This window comes from Syngnathus acus, chromosome 21 (assembly GCF_901709675.1).
Source record: "Syngnathus acus chromosome 21, fSynAcu1.2, whole genome shotgun sequence".
In the NCBI taxonomy this organism is placed as follows: domain Eukaryota; kingdom Metazoa; phylum Chordata; class Actinopteri; order Syngnathiformes; family Syngnathidae; genus Syngnathus; species Syngnathus acus.
This window is the reverse complement of record NC_051105.1, coordinates 4,572,025-4,593,765: the sequence shown is the minus strand read 5'-3', so window position 1 is coordinate 4,593,765 and position 21,741 is coordinate 4,572,025. Positions and strand designations below refer to the sequence as shown.

General features: G+C 41.8%; 1 protein-coding gene across 2 annotated transcripts; it reads right to left on the bottom strand.

Annotated features, from left to right (window-relative positions):
• Positions 1-3,382: 3,382 nt before the first annotated feature.
• On the bottom strand, positions 3,383-18,321 carry ppp2r3b (protein phosphatase 2, regulatory subunit B'', beta). Of its 2 annotated transcripts, XM_037280693.1 has the most exons (14): positions 18,132-18,321; positions 17,063-17,457; positions 9,597-9,782; positions 9,269-9,372; positions 8,270-8,372; positions 6,601-6,675; positions 6,446-6,532; positions 6,222-6,378; positions 6,094-6,142; positions 5,753-5,842; positions 5,501-5,676; positions 5,236-5,354; positions 5,067-5,173; positions 3,383-3,916 (listed from the first exon to the last, which is right to left on the bottom strand). In XM_037280693.1, the coding sequence occupies exons 2-14, from the start codon at positions 17,420-17,422 to the stop codon at positions 3,778-3,780; spliced, it is 1,752 nt and encodes a 583-aa protein (XP_037136588.1). In that variant the 5' UTR covers positions 17,423-17,457; positions 18,132-18,321; the 3' UTR covers positions 3,383-3,777. The 2 variants fall into 2 exon arrangements, with proteins under 2 accessions (XP_037136588.1, XP_037136589.1); XM_037280694.1 differs by lacking the exons at positions 17,063-17,457; positions 18,132-18,321 and adding an exon at positions 11,779-12,205.
• Positions 18,322-21,741: the final 3,420 nt, after the last annotated feature.

Genomic DNA, 21,741 nt, shown 5'->3' with positions numbered 1-21,741 from the left:
TGTTAGGGTTAGAGCTAGAGCTAGGGTTGGGATTAGGGTTAGAGCTAGGGTTAGGGTTAGAACTAGAGTTAGGGTTAAAGCTAGGGTTAGGGTTAGAGCTGGAGATAGGGTTAGAGCTAGGGTTAGAGCTAGGGTTAGAGCTGGAGCTAGGGTTAGAGCTGGAGCTAGGGTTAGGGTTAGAGCTAGGGTTAGGGTTAGAGCTAGGGTTAGGGTTAGAGCTAGAGCTAGGGTTAGGGTTAGAGCTAGGTTTAGAGCTAGGGTTAGGGTTAGAGCTAGGGTTAGGGTTAGAGCTAGGGTTAGGGTTAGAGCTAGGGTTAGAGCTACGGCTAGGGTTAGAGCTAGGTTTAGGGTTAGGGTTAGAGCTAGGGTTAGGGTTAGAGCTAGGGTTAGGGTTAGAGGGTTAGGGTTAGGGTTAGCGTTAGCGTTAGCGTTAGGGTTAGAGCTAGAGCTAGGGTTAGGGTTAGAGCTAGGGTTAGGGTTAGAGCTAGGGTTAGAGCTAGGGTTAGGGTTAGGGTTAGAGCTAGGGTTAGGGTTAGAGCTAGGGCTAGGGTTAGGGTTAGAGCTAGGGTTAGAGCTAGGGTTAGGGTTAGAGCTAGGCTTAGGGTTAGAGCTAGGGTTAGAGTTAGGGTTAGAGCTATCCCTGTCTCCTGGCGTGAACTACGTAAGCCAGAATGTAGATTTACGATTTGCCAAGGAAAGAAAGAACCATTCACTGAAACACCACTTCTTTTATGCGCGTTTTCTCCAAGCTAACGGCTAACTTTATTGCCTGAAGTGTTGCGCCGTTATGCAACAACGGGGAGATTATGCTTATCTTTGGGTGATCTTGATTTTATAACACTTATAGTAGTTTTAAAATAACGTGTATGCATATATACGCCTAAATATTGTTATCCAGTATATCTACTGCAATTTCACATTAGATTGCTGGTTTGAAATTTACTTTTATTATTATTATTATTATTATTGTTATTATTTTAATAAACATTAAAACCTGTTAAAACTTGTTTCTGGTGTTTTATTTCTTGTTTTTATTTTTTGGGCATGAAAACAAAAATCTGACATTTGGTTAACTGCTTTATATGACAATATGTATATGTGTTTCACGTTGTGTAATATGTGTTGGTGTCCCCCAAAATAAAGAGCAAGTAGTCAAATACACATTCGTGACACGTGCAAAAACATGATGTCACAGATCAACCAGCCAATCAGGAGGTGGGGGTGAGGGCGGGTGTGGCACTTTTCACTTTCATTTAAGCTTTGACCATGATTTTTCCCTAATGAAGTGGCCTGTGATTAGGTACACCTGAAAATGGCGGTGTACCTAATAAGATAAGATAAAATAAGATAATCCTTTATTATTCCCTCAATGGGGAAACTCCTGTGTGAGCAGCAGTACACTTAACATATACACACACACGCATGCGGGGAAGGGGATAAAAGATTTTAAAAAGTAAGATATATATATAATTTAAAAAAAATATGGACAGCATATACACAATACACAATATACAGTGGAGATAAAAAAAGTATTAGATAAAAAAAATAGTGCAAAAGTATATAAAAACAGTGCAAAAAAAGCAGGTGAAAAGAGTATGAGGTAGACAGATATTGCACATATGATTGCACATACGGTTATTGCACGTTATTATTGCACGTTATTATTGTGCGTTAGCTACAGTGATTAGCCTGGTTATACAGTCTGATGGCAGCAGGGAGGAAGGACCTGCGATGCCTCTCGGTGGTGCATCGTGGGTGACGAAGCCGGTCACTGGTAGAGCTCTCCAGGGCCCTGACAGTCTCATGAAGAGTGTCCGAATGACGTCACAGATCAAACGGCCAATCAGAAAGTGGGGGTGAGGGCGGGTGTGGCACCATCTAGTGTCCAAGAGACGTAGGTACACCTGTAAATCGCGGTGTACCTAATGGAGTGTCCGTGTGATTCCCTCGTTAAGTGCACCTGCGTGAAAAGTTTTAGCTCCTGCAGAACGTGAAAGGAGCTAAAACTTTTCACGCAGGTGCGCTTAACGAGGGTCACTTGGAAAACATATTGGAACGCGGCCCCAAGGACTAGAGCTTGATACCTGTGACCTTTGACCATATTTCCCTAATAAAGTGGCCTGTTATTAGGTACACTTGAAAATGGCGGTGTACCTAATGGAGTGTCCGTTTGATTCCCTCGTTAAGTGCACCTGCGTGAAAAGTTTTAGCTCCTGCAGAACGTGAAAGGAGCTAAAACTTTTCACGCAGGTGCGCTTAACGAGGGTCACTTGGAAAACATATTGGAACGCGGCCCCAAGGACTAGAGCTTGACACCTGTGACCTTTGACCATATTTCCCTAATAAAGTGGCCTGTTATTAGGTACACTTGAAAATGGCGGTGTACCTAATGGAGTGTCCGTGTGATTCCCTCGTTAAGTGCACCTGCGTGAAAAGTTTTAGCTCCTGCAGAACGTGAAAGGAGCTAAAACTTTTCACGCAGGTGCGCTTAACGAGGGTCACTTGGAAAACATATTGGAACGCGGCCCCAAGGACTAGAGCTTGACACCTGTGACCTTTGACCATATTTCCCTAATAAAGTGGCCTGTTATTAGGTACACTTGAAAATGGCGGTGTACCTAATGGAGTGTCCGTGTGATTCCCTCGTTAAGTGCACCTGCGTGAAAAGTTTTAGCTCCTGCCGAACGTGAAAATGACCAAAATCTTTTCACGCAGGTGCGTTTAACGAGGGTGACTTGAAAAACATATTGGAACGCGGCCCCGAGGACTAGCGCTTGACACCTGTGACCTTTGACCATGATATTTCCCTAATAAAGTGGCCTGTTATTAGGTACACTTGAAAATGGCGGTGTACCTAATGGAGTGTCCGTGTGATTCCCTCGTTAAGCGCACCTGCGTGAAAAGTTTTTGGTCATTTTCATGTTCTGCAGGAGCTAAAACATTTCACGCAGGTGCACTTAACGAGGGAATCTTGGAAAACATGTTGGAATGCGGCCCCAAGGACTAGAGTTTGACACCTGTGACCTTTGACCATAATATTTCCCTAATAAAGTGGCCTGTTATTAGGTACACTTGAAAATGGCAGTGTACCTAATGGAGTGTCCAAGTGACATCACAGATCAAATAGCCAATCAGGAAGTGGGGGTGAGGGCGGGTGTGGCACTTTTCACTTAAACCAGGGGTGTCGACCTCCAGTCCTCCTTGCGCACACTCTTCCAGTGATACCGCCACCTACTGCAGTGGATGTCTAAATACCCTTTAATCTAGTACAGCCAAAAGAAAAGCATGTTCCCTGGAGTCACATGCGCCCCCCACTATTCGAGAAGCACTGATTTAATGATACCTGTATCTTATTTAAAATGAGAAAAAAAAACCAAGCATGTGTAGTCTATGACTGAGGCTTTATTAACTTTATTACATAGAAAACAGTCTTTCAACTTGTCCAAATCATTTACATCACAGCAAACAATATTTACACCTGAATATATTTATAAATTCATCTAATAAATTACAAGGCCCATCTCACACACACTTTAATACACACGTGTCCAATATGATGACTCGACATTTTGTTGTACAGAAGCTTCCGGCATGATCACTGGAATGTATAGTGAACCAATGGACGGGACAGAGGTGGAGTTTGTGATGACATTGCAACTTGTTCATTGAGTCTAAAGTGTAAAAAGTCAAATGTGCCAAGAAGAAGCTGCAGTTGGCTGTCAGTATTTTGCTTGTGTGAACATAAAGACTCTCGGGTATTGGGGGTACGGCACTCGCTCATTCAAAGTCATCCTCATACTCGTAGTCATCCAGGTTCAGGTTGCAGTGGGGTGAAGGTATCTGGAAGAAGTGTCTTTTCGTCAGACCCAGGTCGGCCGAGATGTGTGCTTCCACGGGACTCAGCGGGGTTTCGTACCTGAACACATAATGACCACAAATGTCCTAAGGGAAACATTTCATGCTTCTGCTGCCACAGGAGTCAACTCTTTGTCCACATAGATTTTTGTAAATAAGGCTGTCTTAACAGGCTGTCACATGCACACCCAAGTGGATCACACCAGTAGATGTTTCGATAACGTTTTACGTGACAGTATAGCCATGATAGTTATTTTTTCTTTTACCATTAAAAGATATATAAAATTTAATCAGATCTATTTTACTCTAATACCCATAAAAAAAAAATATTTTGTCCTTAGTTATTTTTGGGTGGTAAATGATGTTATTCTATTATGAATTTAATCTTGTAAAATTACATATTACTTTTACATTACTTTAAACAAAATGTATTCTAATAAATGTCAACATTACTGTCATGACTTTTTAATTATACCATTTCAAAACATTTTTCTAAAATTACAATCACCCTCAACAAAATTGTTGACTGTTCCCGTGAAGATATAAAGTAGAAATCGGCATCATCCTTTCAGGAAGCACACTTGTGCCATGCAGAATGTTGACTATTTTTTTAAAAAGAAGACGAGTGTGTGACTGGAGAAGACAAAAGGAGAAGAACACAGAGGTGTGGATGTGCAGGAGAATTTTAAAAAATAAAATCCAGGTCCCATCAAGGTCAGGGTAATTTTTGGACCAGACTGGTCCAGAGAGAAGGAAGGAGGAGAACATTTGTTTTTTTCTGGTACCGTGGTGGTCTTACCTGTCTGGAGGTGGTCCACCTTCAGAGGTTAGTGGTGGTCCTAAAGTTCCACACAACAAACTTATCAACTATTAGCTGACTCAGAGTGTGACGAGGCTCCGTTTAATAAACTGAAGACTACTCAAATGTTTTGAGTTTATGATAAATATGTATATGATCAAATGCAAAAACTGCATCAAAAATGTTTTATAGTGTATATTATACCATTTTTACGGTGCTGTGAAATACGATGACTGAAAAAAAAAAAAAGTTAAACTGCATTTTATTTTCAATTTTGCAACAATTTAGTGGTAATAATAAAGTGACTTTTATTCTATTCTATTTCAATCATGTGTAACTAATTTGGATCCAGCTTGTGTGTTTGTGCAAGTGTGCCAAATGTTGTGACCTGCGAGCATTAACGTGATCTTACACGTCGTCGCAGTTATTCCCGGCAGCCTCTTCGGCCACCAGAATGTCGTACTCCTCCGCGGCGTATCGCTCCCAGTCGGAGACTTCCTGTCCCTCTGGCTCCACTTCCTGTCAGACACGGCGAGTTAACAAAACTCGGGAGTGGCGTGACGAGCGTGCTGCACACTCACCCTGATGACGGAGAAGGGGTCCCGCTGCTCGTGGTCCAGGTACTTCTCAATGTTGAAGAAAGTGTCAAAGAAGATGTGCGACATCTTGCACCTCTTCAGGTCCCTCAGCGTTATCTTGCCTGCAGTCATCATCCACATCAGCGTAAAATTCAGAGGGGAACAGGGTTCAAATAAGCTCAATTCAAGACACGCAGCTGTGGACCACTTATCAGTCAAGCCTGGCGAAAATGTGGAACTTCCCGGGGCAGAGTAAGGGATGACTGACCTTCGAGGCGAGGCTTGACAAGGTCGAGCATCTGGCAGAGGCAGTCCTCAAAGGGCAGCGGTTCGATGGCCATGCTCTCCAGCTTCTGACACTGCTCCTCATAGAAGTACTCCATCTCATGCATGCTCAGCACACCGTCGCCGTCCAGGTCCATGCAACGGAACCAGTACTCTATACTGGGAGCGAGCACATGCGGGTAAGGCAGTCACGCCTGTTTGGAAGACCAACAAAGGATGTGTGGGATGCGCATACCCGGTGTCCGTCTTCTTGTCCTCTTCGGAGATGAGGAACCACACGAAGTCTGCGTAACTCAAGCGGCCTTCCTTGAAGACACGCCGGTCCCTCAAAACCAAAAGAGCAGGAGAACTCAAGTAAAAAAAAACTATTTTCTTAAAAAAACTATATTCTTGCAAGAAATAGTCTGACTCTTATAGATAAAGGTAATCTAAAAAACAAAACGCAGTAACTGTTGAGGAAAAAAAGTCTACTGCAAAAATAAAGGCCTTCTTTTCATTTCATATTTAGGCAGAAAAAAAAACAATAATTGTCTAAAGGACAAAAATGAAATCCATCGTGTATTTTTCTTTCCTTACCTTGTGACTGTTCCTGAGAATATCCTCTCAATCATCTTTTGGGAGATGGCTGGGGGAAAAAAACAATTGGCAGGCGTCAGTCCTGCTACATGATTGCGGAGCATCCATCTTGTATGTGGCATCATCACCTTGGTCGTTGTGCTGCGCTAGGTCCTTGGGGTCGATGTACAAGTCGTGGTCAGTGTCCAGCTCCCAGAACTTGCAGTAGATGACGTAGAAGTGCTCGTAGGAGAAGAACTCAGTAAGCTGGTTCACGTCTTCTTCTTGCTCCAGCAACGCCACGTTCTGTCAAGAAAAAAAAAATGGAATTAGTATTTAATCGGCGCATTTGTACAGCCTCATGTCGGCCTACCTGAAGGAAGTTACTTTTCCGGAGTTCGTGGCGTGTTATTTTTCCATTCCACGAGCGGTTGACAGTGTAAAATATCCTTTGGATCACCTGCAAGCATGGAAACGCTCAACTATGACATGAAGGCAAGGTGCAAGTCATGCTTATCGGCACCGCACCGTGGTGATGTATCGGGAGTGAAAGTCCGCTGCCTCCTTCAGGAAAGCCAGGCCCGCGTGAGAGTTCACCACATCCTGAAAAACGACAAGTCGGCTCACTTTGGACTTTTCAGGAAAGTTAGGTAGTAGCTTAATGAAAGTCTGATTTTTTTTTTTTAATATTATATTATTTGGTCTAAATATGACAAAAGTGGTAATACGCCAAAAAATAATAATTTCCATCATTTAGATCTGAACCAAAAACATTTTCATTTTTTTCATTATCATTAAAGTTCAGTATGTTTCTTTGCCATGCACATTACATTAGATGTTTTTTATTTATTATGTTATGCTTGTACGCTTTCATGCTAAAGTAGTGATGTCCTGAGCCTGTACCTCTCAGAAAATTCTAATTCAATTTATTTATTTAATTGAATTCATTTGAACAGTAGTGAACCTTGTAATTGGACAGTGGCGACAAGGCAAAGGAAAAATGCAGGTACTCCTTCTTCCACACACTACCACTAAGTGCTGCTTTTTTTATACATCATAAGCATTTTTTTTTCAATACCCTCACTCCCATGTGTTGACATAAATGTTCGAGCTGCGCAGGAATTAAAAGGCCTTATTTCTCTGCCTCTTTGACTCCCACTGTGAGAAATTAAATCATAGCGAAACACATAAATCACAAACTGGGGGAAACAGGCAAGGACAGTCGCATCTACTCCGCTGCAATCGCCCTCTCATTCATCACAACAGTCAAAAGGCATTCCCGCCTCGTGCAAGCACACAAATTAAAGCGAGCGGGCCACTGGAATCAATCGCAAGCGTGAAGACTGCCTACACACACACACACACCCCGATGGAATATTCTTCAAAAATAGGGGCCTTCCACATTTTGCGAAAAAAAAATAAGTACCGTAATTTTCGGACTATAAGTCGCGGTTTTTTTTCATAGTTTGGGTGGGGGGGCGACTTATACTCAGGAGCGATTTATATACATATATATGGGGTTTTTTCACTTTTTTGGGCATTTTATGGCTGGTGCGACTTATACTCCGGTGCGACTTATAGTCCGAAAATTACGGTAAATGAAAATAGCCAATGAAAATTAGACACTCCTTACAATTTGAATTATATATACATATACACACCACCAAATAAGAGAAAAAAATATGAGAAAGAGCTAAAGGGAGATACTTATTCTCTATTTGAATGCGTGCAAAGATAAAACGTAGCACAAAAGTGAATTTAGTAGAATGCAAATGCCAGAGGGTTAAATTTCCCATGATATTTACAAGGTCATTTTGCACACGATAAACACAACAGAGTGTTCAAGAATAAAGTGTTTGACGTGCAGGGATAAATAGGCATGCGGCTATGATTGTAATATTGAGCAAAGTGCCACTGGCCATCTGTTATGTTAGCTAACTAAGAAATTCTTATAAATCATGCTTAGATTTTGATGCAAGGACCACCTATACTCTGGGTACCATGAATTATTTACTTGTGTAGATAATTGTCGTTCTCTTTTCATTTCTGGTTTAAGAAAGATCACTGACACTGTCAATCAAAATGTAAGACCGTGCAGGTGTTCCTAAAGAAGTGGCCGGCGAGTGCATATGAATTAGTCCAACAGGAGCGACAAGGCGAGCCAAAGTGCTGAGCGTGCGTGCGGCCTTGCCAGTACCTGCAGAAAGGGAATAAAGTCGTCTTGTTCCAGGTAATTGCAGCCAGGCTTGGCCAGGAGGTGCACAAATTTGGCGGCCTCATCGTGACAGGTCTGCAGCGTTCTACACGGTTGGGGGGGGGTTGAGAAAGAGAGAACAGATGGTGGTGAGGTTACTCCCACTTTTTGCTTCTTTTGTTGTGTCCTATTATGAAAGGATAACAGCACTAATACATTCTGAAATTAGGATTCTGGATGGCTTCTGGGTAATTATTACTGTTAAGAGCGGTGGTAGTTTGTGTGTGTGTGTGGGGGGGGCATCTGTTGTGGCCTTTCATCTAAGAACAGCTTGATTATGAGCTTAAGTCAAAGGTCGGCCTGTCCAGCTTTCCAAATTCTTAACACAAGGGTATGCTCAGAGTGTACAACACTATCACACACAGCATCGTCTTATATGACCTTTGCTGTTTTATTGTTTACATCAAATGTGTACTGCATATTTATATTTTGTACATGGACGCACATTGGCGAGGATGTGGATAAAGGGAACGATTCATCGACAACTAATCAATTATTAATCGATGATGATTTCTGAAAATTGAATACATGTAAAATTGTCCAATTGCTCAGAATTTCAAAAGTTATTCTCCATGAAAGCGGATTGATTATCTTGGGATTAAATGAACAATAACAAACATTTGGTTATGTTGTAGCTTTAACCAACAGTTCAGCAATTCCAGGGTGTTTTGTGCTGTGAGTCATTCTAAATATAGAGTCGTGACAGAATTGCAAAAAAACAACAACCTAATGGTGCATGAGAAGTGTGCATACATACATTCATAAAAGTCTTGTTTTTCTTGTCCTGTTTTTGTTCACAGTGCAAATGTTTGTAAGGCCGCTGCCACCCATCATTTGTGTTTACCGATGCCAAGGAAATAACAGTTCAAACAGACGGCGTTGTACGCGCGTGTGCATGCGTGGCCCAGCTGAAATCATCAACAAAAGAGGTCATTGTCTCACTTGCGCCACATGGCCACAAACTTGTGCACGGACACGAAGCCCGTCCTGTCGCCCCCGGCCGCGCAGAACAATGGGACCTTCCAGTAGAGGGGACACTCGCAGGCCTGAGCAAAATATTGATGATTGTTATTATTGAGGAGCAATTACAGAATTAAACGGCAGCATAAAGGTGCTGGTGAAAAGCAGATTTGCATTATTTGATCATTTCCCAGAGGAAACACTTTGGTTGCCCTCAAACCACAGGGAGGATGGGCTCATATTTTTGGTGCGAAAAGAGCAAACATGCAAATCATTTGACTGGGTGGCACGCTGCAAATCATTTTCTTACCTTGGCAACCTGCCCCATGTCCTCAATGGTAGCCCTTTCATTGGGGAATTGGCAGAACGTCGCCTCAATTTTGGAAATGAGGCTGTCGATGTTAACGTTGGCTTGGGGCCGACCTTGCGGGAAGTAAAACTTTGGAATGCTTTCGCTCAGGGCACGGCTGACGGGCTCCTCTGTCCTCACCTGCGCCTGAAGCAAAAAAATAAATAAAAATAAAATAACACACAAGAACTGTTAACCACCTGATGCTATTAATCGAAGCACTATAAGAAGGTAGGCCACTATTTGAGGAAATGCGGTGCCATTCTGCGTGATGGGCTGAAAGATTGAAAAACATTCAAACAAGAACATCAGCTGATTTGGCTCGATGACTGCAATAACTTTCATCCACTCGCACTTAACGTTCTCTATTTAGAGATAATAAACAGCCAACTGGTTCGCTGTTTTGATGTCTCTATGTCTCCACATTAGTCAATCGGCCCGACTTGGAAACTAACATCATCTGTGGGACTGAAATAATGTTTCATATCATGTACCATCTCAGGTTTAATCATTTAAATAAGATAACCTCCCTCAGTATAATGTAGTGGAGCTCGACACAATTGTGAAGCCACAGCCACAATAAGCCACAGTTGAAATGGAACAGGCGCATTTTTTGTACAGTTTTGGAAATAAACACATGGATGAGTTATGTTGATACGTCGAAAGGCCTATTTATACTCGTACGGGCGACAACTGCCGCGTTGGGACGCGCAGCATCTCTGCGACCGGTCTGCAACACACGTCAGAAATTGTTACTGTGCGTAGAAGCCCCTCATATCATCTCTCGTGATTGGTCTGTTTAGTTACATGAGTACAATTTTCCCTCTGCTACGTTCCATAAGGCCTCGGAATTTTTGTAACCACAGAGGACAGTATCCACACCGATGCCGGGTTGTTCCTTTTAACCAATAATTAAGTAGCTTTAACCAACCATTAAATTCAACACCATAGTTATATTGTTCAAAACGCGGTTAACTTTAATCTACTGTTGACTCGGCATTGAAATTAATCTAAGGGCCTCATCGAATTTTTTGTGGTTAAGGTGGCACCAGTAGATAACTCATTAGTTTCCCTTTAGGAAATAAAAACTTCAATTTAATATGTAGTTTTGCTGAAGTAATAATAAATGCTAATGTTTATTAAACAACTTCAACATACAAAAATGACTTTATTACAATATGACAACAAACCATGACTATGGTATCTAACATGTGAACTATTAAGTGAGTCTATGAGTGCTGCTCCAGCATATTTCTGTTTCTGGCCTATAAACTCATGTAACACCGAACAACGAGGTCGAAACTCCAAACACTACTGATGGACACCGTAGATGATAAATGCGCCTGATCCTCTGCTACGTGCGGCGCTTCACCGTACGCCATGGCTATAAAAGGACATTCAAACTTCTTCTGCTGCCACCCTGCGATACACTTGGACCCCCCCCCCCCCATGCAAACCACTAGCTGAGTGCCTGAAGCTCGACTCGCTAAGCCTCATGACATTTTACACATTCCTACTGATGTGGCCTGAAGCAAGGGCAGAGGAGCGGGGCCACACGCGGCACACTGCGCAAGAAAACTAACACGCAGTTGATGTGGCGTACATCGGATCTCCCAAGGAACACCTGTGGCATCGGCTAACAATGAATAGCAAGATGTTTGGAACTTCAACTTTTTGGGTATCCGGGAATCAGTGGATCACTGGGACTTGCTGGAAATCAGGACTACTGTAGTACCCACACGACTAAATGTGGCACACACTTGGTCTTACAGGGCCTTAAGAACACCGTTTGGCACTGGCTAAAAAAGAATGATAGTGGTGACGGGAATTGGCTCTGGATGGTGGCGCAGGTAAGTTGTGGTACACTGAATAAGATGAACAATAAATGTGGCCATCAGGCGATGGAACAGGGCCAAAGCCAACACCTGTGGCATTGGCTAACACATATCGACATGGTGACAAACAGTGCAAGACGAATGCCACACACTTGATGTCACTGAACCAAAAGGAACACTTTTCCCATTGGTTAACAAAGAACGGCATGGTTATAGGAACTTTAATTTGTCAGTGGATGACTGCTTGTAGTCGCATAACAACATAGAATTCAAGTCCTTCGGCATGAGTCCAGCACACCCATACGAACCTCGGCCTGTCCTTGCTGGAAGGCTTTAAGCCTCTTCTTGAAGCGAGAGGGCAACACAAAGTCACAGCCTCGCGCCAACAGGGCTAGTTCCTTCCTCAGGTCAGGGTCCTGACGCAGAGACAGCTCCTTCATCCTCATCCTCGCGACGCACACCGCGGGGAACACATAAACAAATCCAGCGGGGCTCCGGACAAGTCTATCTACAAGTTGTGCGTATCCCTGCGTTTGTCCTCTGTCAGAGTGAGAGCAGCTTAATGCAAGGCAGCAGCTGCAACTGCGACTCCCTCTCCCATTCCAGATCGGGTCGCACAATCTCAACTCTGCCTGCCGCGACGCAACACACACACACACACACGTACAGTGCACGGGGGGCAAAGGGAGCGCCCTCCTCAATACTGCCGGGAAGATAAGGAGTGACAGGACGTCTGTGTGTGGGACTCGCTCTCTTTGCGGATGGGGATGGGAGGGGTGTTGCGCATTGGATCTGCCCTTTCCAGTTTGCATTCCTGTGCGCTCGTGATAGGTTACGCAAAGAGATGAAGACCTGTTGTTGCGGCTCGGCCACGACGGGAAACCGGGGGACACACCCGAGCGGCATGGTGACACAGTACAAGGGTTCACTAGTTGAACTATCCAGCAACAACAATCATAGAAATAGCCAGTGGACATCACATCTCTCCAATGACTAGCTTGTCCAGCAAAAGTAAATTAAGTAGTTCCACAAATGCATCCACAGTTAAGATCCGCTCAGGCAACCTAATTGCATTAATCTGTTTTTCGACTTTGTGAAGCTGCATTAAAGTTTTAGAGTGATTAGATGCATTTAAAAAGTGACAATGTCAAGCAATGTCACGCAAAATTTAAATCCATTTCAAGTTTGATCAGCACTCCAGCTGCATCTCAATATGTACCTGCATATTGTACTGAAAAACCAGTACAAAAAAATGGATGATGATTTTTGTTTTTAATTTAATGGGACTTTATTCCATGACATCATTACCATGTTTTGTAGGACTGTGAGTTTTTACAACGTTTTTACAATATGACAACTTTTGTAAATTTATAACATTTTCATGAGACTACAACTTTTAAAAAATTGTCAACTTCTGTTTCTTGAGACTAAAATATCCTAATTATTTGACTTGTAAAAATATGTTCCTGCCTTTTAATGAATTCCAAGTATCCTTAACACCAAATCTCTTCATGTATCTTCTGTGACTAGGAAAAAAAAAATCCTTTCAGTGACTGAATTTTAAGGAGGATTATTATTCTAACCAGTATCTGCTTTGTGTAAGTACAGTAAATGGCACGAACGACAGAAAATGGACTCGGTATGACAGCGAAGGTATCAAAACTTAGTTTCCTAAGAGAATCGTCCAAATTAGTGTGTGACACATTTCCTCGACGCACATCAGGCATACATCTAACTACTCTGCCTTCTCCTGTATATTATGCTGCTCTTTGTTTTGCCTTCCCTCTGCGAGCTCGGGCTGCCAGCCATTCCACATCTTATTATAGTTGATGGGCGACGGTGGGGGAAGGAGGGGGATAGCGGAGGGACGGGACACGTCAAATTCAAAGAATGATGTCCGAAGTAGTCTGTGCCTATTAAAAGCACCGGGCGAACACAGTTTGCGACGGCGCTGCGGTCCACTTCAGCCCGCTAATGTCCCAAAAGTGACGGCAATTACATCAATTCCTCACAAAGTTGCTGATCTAACGGTGTCGCCTTCCACACGTCCCCCAAAAAGCCTGTTTGATTTCTACACGCTCACCACAGCCACGTAAACAAACCAATATTTGTTAACGTTACGTTATGAACTCGCCTGCACCCGCGCACGCATTATTTTTAGATGACAGGATGACAAAGACTAAAGTTTTTCCACTGTTTTCCCCCACGCAGGACACTGCACAAGCTTGATAAGCTGTTTGTATGATAGCTTTTTCCACTCGTAGGCGCCTTGTTATTATTTCTTCTTTTAATGCTAATCAATTCAAGCCATACGTGGAAACAAAACAACCAGAAGATCACATGGAACTGTCATCTCGCATGTGGTTTGGCTCGGTCTGCTTGGAAGCAACCAAATGTGAAGACTGCAGCATGAATGCAGTTTGCGAGTGGACATAATGATGTCGCGCTGAACTGTTTTTTGCTCTGTGGAGCAGACAAAATGAATGAAGCAATATAAACACTACATACTTGATCATGTACACATCCACAGTACGTATAAAGAACTCCAATGGAAGCGGGGATCAGTTAAGCATTATAGAACTCTTAAATGTTGATTTGTCCATACTGAAAACATTTTTTTACATAGGAAGCAATGGAAATTAAAAATCAAATAAATTCAATAGCTATAGTTCAAAGCTGTTTATAAGTTTCGAAGGGAATTGAAACTCCACTTGACTTTACGTGTATTTTGCATGAAGGTCCTTTGCCACAATCATCTGGATTTAAAAGAAAAGAAAAAAAAAAGAAAAAAACAATAAAAAATAAATCTACTGCCTGATTTAGTACTTTGATGATAACTTAAATGTATCCAGAAAACCAAACATAATGATAACTGTGATTCAAATCATGACATTTTAGGAGCACATTTTTTTTTTTTAAACAAAAAGCTTCCAAAGTGTGCTACTTCAGAGTTTCCATGGTACACATATTGAGGTCAACCACAGTTAGAGTTGCTCATTTCAGCAGTTTATTGAACGACAGTCGAACAGTAAAACACATGGGTAGTGGCGAGCTACTGTGTCCACTGGAGTGTTATGCGTATACTCCAAAGAATTGTTGTCACACACGAGTCAAGCTGACCGTTACCGCGCAGCTAAATGCAGTTTGAACAGAAACCCGATTTCAGTCATGCTCTGCACATTGCATAACAGTGTATGAAAGCCAGAAAGTCTGGAATTAGAGGTTACGAAAGGTTTGGTGCAAGCAGGTTTTCCTTATAACATACATGCAAGACAAAACTTGCAGGCACCACTACCAAAGGAGGCTGAAGAATCTGTCAATACAAGTATACACAGCGGAGGGGCTGAGACATGTGAGTGGGCCAAAATGAGGTGTAACACACGGTCAGAATGAGGCTTTCAGGGAAGGCCAACGGCAAGAAAATGATGTGAGCTGTCAGCTGCCTTGGATAGGTGTTCCTACGGCAACTGTCATGTCAGCTGCACTCAAGTGGCACAAACAATACACAGCGTAGTTACGCCGCATTTAATCCTTAGAGACAACAGCTACGGAAACTTTTCATTGGCAAGATTGCAATGACTGGATGGTGTAACATCCAAAGTCAAAAATAATGTTTTCAATGACACTGGCAGTAAATGCTCCGTTAAAAACGTCACACATTTCGTAAAGGTTATTTTAATACCTTTGGAGTCTCACCATCTGACTCATTGTTTCAGCACTAAACTTCACTCTGGTGCATTATCTAATAGTGTGTCATTCAGCTCATGTCACTTAAATAATAGTTTGGAATACAGCGTAATAAATAAGAAGTCTTACTATATTCACAGACTTTCCATGCCAAAGTGGCCGGATATGCATGCTAATGATTCATTTGCTCTAATTGTCATTCCTTTCTATTTGGCACAAGAACAACTTGGAAACCTTAAAGTCACCTTCCAAGTGAAGCTCATATTTCTTACATCTACATCATGTAAATACCAACCTCCATTAACTTACAAGCCACTTTAAATAAAGACACTTGCGGGGCACAGATTAGCGACCCCCGCTTAAAATAGCTGCGATATAACTGAGCCAGCCAGGCACATTTTGTAGAAATAAGCTGCGATTGAAGAAGACATGAGCTGCCGTGTCCAAGTATGAGCGAAGACCTTTACAATGTGACCAAAATGTCAATAAAACATTGGCAAGGAGAACCTGATCTAGTGCCACGCCTCTGCCCAGCAGGGGAATTCTGGGTATTCAATGGCGACTCCACGCAGTGTCCAGTGTCAAAGTCACACCAGCTGTTGCGGGCTGCATCACAGGGGCATAAATCAAATTTTTTCCACTAATCTGCCCAAGAATGCATCAGTGCGTAGGAATCCATTTTGTTGTCTTAAAATAGAAGCCCCCGGCCCCCCATAACCACACAGCTCCTTTAATATTGAGTGACACATGGCCGCCACATGAAATGCCCCATTACATACTGTCCAACTGTTGCTTTAGATCGTATTCATAAAATTCCAAAGGCAACTGGTAGAGCTAAGATTTTTCCCATCGGAAAAAAACAAACAAACGTTCTAGCGCCTTCATAAATCCTTCAACTGCACACAACATTTTAACAACACTGTTGTGCATGTGTAAAAATAAGTTTACATAAAGATGTAAAAAGAAGTCAACCAGAAACAGGAGCACATGTTTTTGCTTTAGACAAGTGTTGCAACATCAAGATTTAAAAGAGCCATATTGTTGCAGCAAATGGATTCTCAACATGTCTAGTATGTAAAGCGTTTACGCACAACAGCAACTACGTAATAGAGCATGTACACTAGTTATGTCGGTAATATGATCATTAATGTGGAAAAACATGTTCTCAGGTGTTGTGCGTGCCAACAACATGCAGAAGGTGAAGCCTGGAGGAGCGAGAGCACCCCCCAGCCCTTCCCCAGCTGTCTTCCTCCTTCACTGTCATTGCACCATATGCACAGTATGCAACGCTAGCCAGCACTTCCACATAGTTGCACCTCATCTTGTTAGTACAGCAAACATTTCAAGGCCAAACAAACTTTGACAGAAGACAAACAGAAATTGTTGCACGCCTCCAGAAAGTAAACTTGAACCGGGAAAAAGAGAAAAATTCAACACGCCAAGTCAGTATCACTACCACCATCGTACACAGTAAGCCATGGGCGAGGCTGGAACGTTTGGAAAGCATCCGCATAATTATGACTATGGGGAGGCTGGTCTAGGACATAGTAGCGTGGACGGACATACCCATTCGGACGCGACTCAGCCTCCTCTTGTGGCCACACTGCCAAGATCACAGACGAAAAATGAGCCTCTTATTTACACAAGCTCTTTGAACACTACTCATCAAATCTAGCTTTTTCTGTGTTGCTTTGAGAAACACTCGCTTGGTATAAAGTACATTATGCTAATGTACCTGCTTATTTGCACTTGAGGTGAGCCATCGTTTTTACTTCCAGGTTAACTTGCTAGCTGCCATTAGACTTAATTGTCTAGGCTGAGGGTCGGTGTGCCATGCAATTTGTCTCATTTAAATATACGTGTTTGCCCATTAAAGGTATAGAAACACTGTATTTGATTACTAACCTTTTTGGAGCTGACGGACCTCCTTAAGATCCTGCCGTGCGGTCCCGTCACTCTGGTGCTGGAGCTGCATCCTGAGGGTAGGGGAGAGGCACAAGGTGGATTCAAGGACAGGTTGAAAGTTAAAGTGGATGGTTTCTTCTCTGTCAAGTTCTTTTCGAATGCCACATTGTTGTTTTGCTTGAAGGTCAGAGTGCACTTCTCCTTGATGCCCATATTGCTTAAATCAGCGTGATGCCCGCTTTTCATGAGGTCAAGGTAGTTCTTGAGCATCGCCTGGGTTTTGGGCTCGCTCAACCAAGTGAGGAAGAGCTCATCCACCTTCATCTTGAGGACTGGCTGAAGAATCTGACTGGATGGCATTTTGAAGGAAGTCCAAGATTCCACAGGTCTAGTACCTGCACAGAAATAATAACTGCATGACTCATGTTCATTGTGGTTAGCGCTATTACGCTGTAAAACCGGACTGCATTCTACTACATCATATCCTGACTGCTTATTAAGTTATTATGAAATGAAATTATTAATTGTAGTGGTTACACACGACAAACATTACCACGACAATGTAGTGTAGTTCTACAGCGCATGCGGACCATTTGTTGGCGAGCAGTCGACCTTGTTTTCGCATGTTACACGATCACAAATACACAAACATTATTGAATTTTAGCACGTCGATGCTTTGAGCCCTCAGGCTCGCACACCACAAATATTACCCATTTTAAACACCACAGTCGGAAATAACGCAAACTATCTGCACACCGATGATAATGCATGAAGACGTTAATAAAAGAATAGATCGGTTTAGCGGAGTTATTTCTTTTTTTTTTTTAATATTCGTTTATTTGACAGGGACAGTGTACATCAATGAACATTTCTGTAGATGCACCAGAATTAGCCAAAAGGGTATTTTTCATCTGTCGTCCCTGGACGGCTCTGGCAAATGTCAAAACAATAAAATGCAGTACAATATGCAAGAATAATAACACATAAAAGACAAGGAACTAAAGAGTTTAAAATACAGTCTGAGCTAGCATTACAGTTAGCTCTAGCAAGCTAAGAAAAAAGACCAACCTTGTATTTGAAGTAAGTAAAGTCCCAGTACGGTGGCACCACCACGTTACCTTATTCCCTTCATTTGGGAATGTTGCTGAGCGTTTATTAAATTTTAAAAGGGAATATAGACTTGCAACCGGCGTTGATTTCCTCCTAAAAGCACACTGCATGACACTCGGCTCCAACTTTTTCAAAATCGCGTTCCCCTGGTAACCACGCAATATTATCGCGAGATCTGGTCTGATGCCTTCAATGTCTGAAGGGGAGTTCGTCTACACAAGTAGAACCCCTCAAATGAAATGGCTCGTAATTCTGTCAGAGTTTTTTCTTTGCATCCTGTCACTTCTGTATTTATATACCTTCATGCAATATGAAATAAATAAACTAATAAAATAAAAAAATAGTGATGGACGATTGTATTGCAACAGATTTTTCAATTATTTTAAAAGTTCAATAATTTATTAGTTTCCAATTTATGCCTGAAAAGGAGAGGGAATAAAAAAAAAACATAAATTCTGAGTCCTCATACATAATCCTTAACCCCTTATCTCACAGAACGGCAAAATTGATGAGTGTTTGCGCAGAGCCCAGAAGTTTGTTTTTTTCGGCAGGGGTCATTCAAGGTTGCAAAAGGCTACAAAGACCAGACATTCGCAAACAATTCAAACAGCCACAAACATTAAATGTGTAATTAACTTACAATAATTACCCCGGAAACGCCAACCGTCTTGAAACTGGAAGCCACCCGAGTAGTATTTTTTTTCCCATCACAGTTTTAATCGTTTGATTTGCAACAAATCACCAACCTCATACATTGGTTAGCGTCGGTCAGTACTGTAAACTGAAGTAGATAAGTTGTTCTTCAAACTGTTGTTAGAAGTGAGTGAACTGACAAAAAATTTACCTTTAGCTCAAATGTCATAAATAGAAATGTATTGTATACTGTATGTTTCCTCACGTGCTTTATCAGCATGAAAACAGTAAAGGGATCCAAAGATAGTGGCTTAAAAGTCATCTCAAAGAAAACAGGAAAAATGGTCTGGAAAAAAATGATTAGTCTGCATGTGATGACAAGCTGCTCATGTATAAGTACATTAAGGCCAATTATATTGAATTTATTCAAATTTTTTTTTTTTTGCCTCAGTCCCTGTAATGCCAAGAAGAAACAAAGAGTGGTGAAGATTATTGGCTTTTTTTTTGTATTCTTTTGCTTCCCTTGATAAAACCATTAAATCAAGTGAAACATTCAAAGTTGACGGCGGCCGCAAAAGAACACTTTGTTCTCCTTCACAAAATTCAGCTTTTTCTTGTCTTTATGTGTTTGCGAGAATCTAATCAATATCACCAATGGAGGGATGAAAAGTGAAAAGTCTTTTAAAGTTGAAACTTTGCAAGTTTTCAAAATGCAATTACAGCGTACAAATAAGATGTTTTAGCCAAAAGCACTGCAGCGCATGTTATTTTCTTCATGCCTTGAAGGACATTTCAAAGTATTTGGCCGAGGCTGAAACCACAGGGGTACTGCTGCTTAGTGTAGCACCGTGCTAAGCGAGGAGTTCACGTGTGCAGTGCTGCTGTCAGCCATGCTGCACGGGCTGCTCTGTGAAGTGGGCCAACAGCAATCTGCTCTAATAAGCGCCGCAAACACACTTGAAAGTATTGTGCAGTGGCCAGGGATTTGTGCTGTTTGCTGTTGTTTATTGCCACAGCGTAAAGTAGAAATCTAAACACTTAGGATTTAACTTTCTTCCACAACTTTGTTTTATTTGGTGCGAATTAGGCTCACAAAGCTTGATATCTGATTGTGTCGGATAATGTGATCACATCTATTTATCTGTCTATTTATCATCTACCCATCCACCCGTCCATCTAGTACAGGGGTGTCAAACTCATTTTTTTCGCGGGCCACATTGTAGTCATCGCTTCTTTCGGAGGGCCATTATGACTGTCAACCCAAATCAATGTATGAGCACCTCATATTATATACAGTAAAAGCTACAAAACAAACTGAAAAAAAACTCGTTTTCAAATCAGAAGAGTAAAAACTCATCAAATATTTAAAAAAAAAAAGATATTATTGAAAGTGAAGACAATTTGCAATTCTAGTAATGACACACGAATTTGATGCACAATTTGTCTTCGCGGGCCACATAAAATGATGTGGCGGGCCGTATCTGGGCCCCAGGCCTTGAGTTTGACACCTGTCATCTAGTATCTAGTCATCCAGCATCGTATTTTCAGTATCAGATCCGTAACAGAAAAAGCACGCCTTAAAAAAAATTGGATCGAATCGGAAGCCAAAAAAATCTTGATCGATTAGTATTTAACACTACACTCAAAATTATAATTTTTTGTGGCTGCTAAACATTTTTATATTGCGCTTCACTGCCTAAAAAAACAGTAGTAGAATAAAATGGTAAGATTTTCCAGGTGGTATGCAGTCTGATTTGAACATGTACTCCTTCAGTAATGCGAGCCTTCACTGTGCTCTTGAAATGCCTTCAAGTGTGCACCACTTCAAAGTCAATGTGATAGATTAGTGGATGGATCTGCTTTCCAATAATAGCCACACACTGTTGAAATAAGCGCTTGTGAGTATTTAACAAAAACGCCGCCGCTGCCGCTCTTGCGATATTTTGGACCGGGAATGACTTTGATCCCAAACATTTCCCCTGTTTGATAAGCTGTTCAAATGAACCGCGGTGGTTATGAACCTCCAAAACTGGCGATGGATAGTCAGAGACTCTTTCATGGCTTACACTGTTTTTTTTTTTTCAAAAAAAAAAAAAAAAACACTCCTTGAGAGGATCACATGACGCACAATCAAACTGTCTTGAGTCAACATTTAGATTTCATGTGGAAAAAGAAAAAATGGAGGGCGCTCCTTTCATTTCGATGTGACTAGAAACTGCCTCTGTCTATTGAGGCCTTTGGAGATTTCCTTCTCTAATCACATATTCATGAAAGGCTACGACTAGTGTTGAAAATGCCAATAGAGAGCCACATTTAAGCACAATTGCTGCAAAATTAGCCTGAGATTCAATACAAAAACTGTTCCTTTACAAAGACGTTAATGCCCATCAGAGGTTTAACAAAATGTTTATGCTGTCTTGGTCACTGAGCACTGCAGTTATATCAATATTACATTTCAGTCAATTTACACCGCCCACCCATAATAATTATACGTGGCAATAATTATACGTGATAATAACAGGGAAGCACTGATTGCCTTTAAGTCATTTGAAGGAAAAAATATGTTCTTTTAAATCAAATATGTCCTCATCTGTTGTCAAAAAATAGCCAGACGCTAGCTTGTCAATCACATTAAAGCAGTTAGTTGTAATACTTTGATATCCACTGACTGACTCGCATCCCTTCCATGAAACCAATCCACGTTGTAATAAAATCAAATCTAGACACACATTTATGCAGATAAGTCCTTGAATTTTTTTTTTCCCTCCTCCTCTGCTGTGTTTCTGCGGTGTGCCATGTTGCCGCTGTCTCGGCCCGTACATTATTCACGTCTTCTCCTGGAGTAACAGCGGCCCCGTGACGCGCCGACACGCCCCCATCCCGCTAATGTGATGTAAAAGCGAATGATGAAATTCAAGCAGGCCAAATGAAAGAG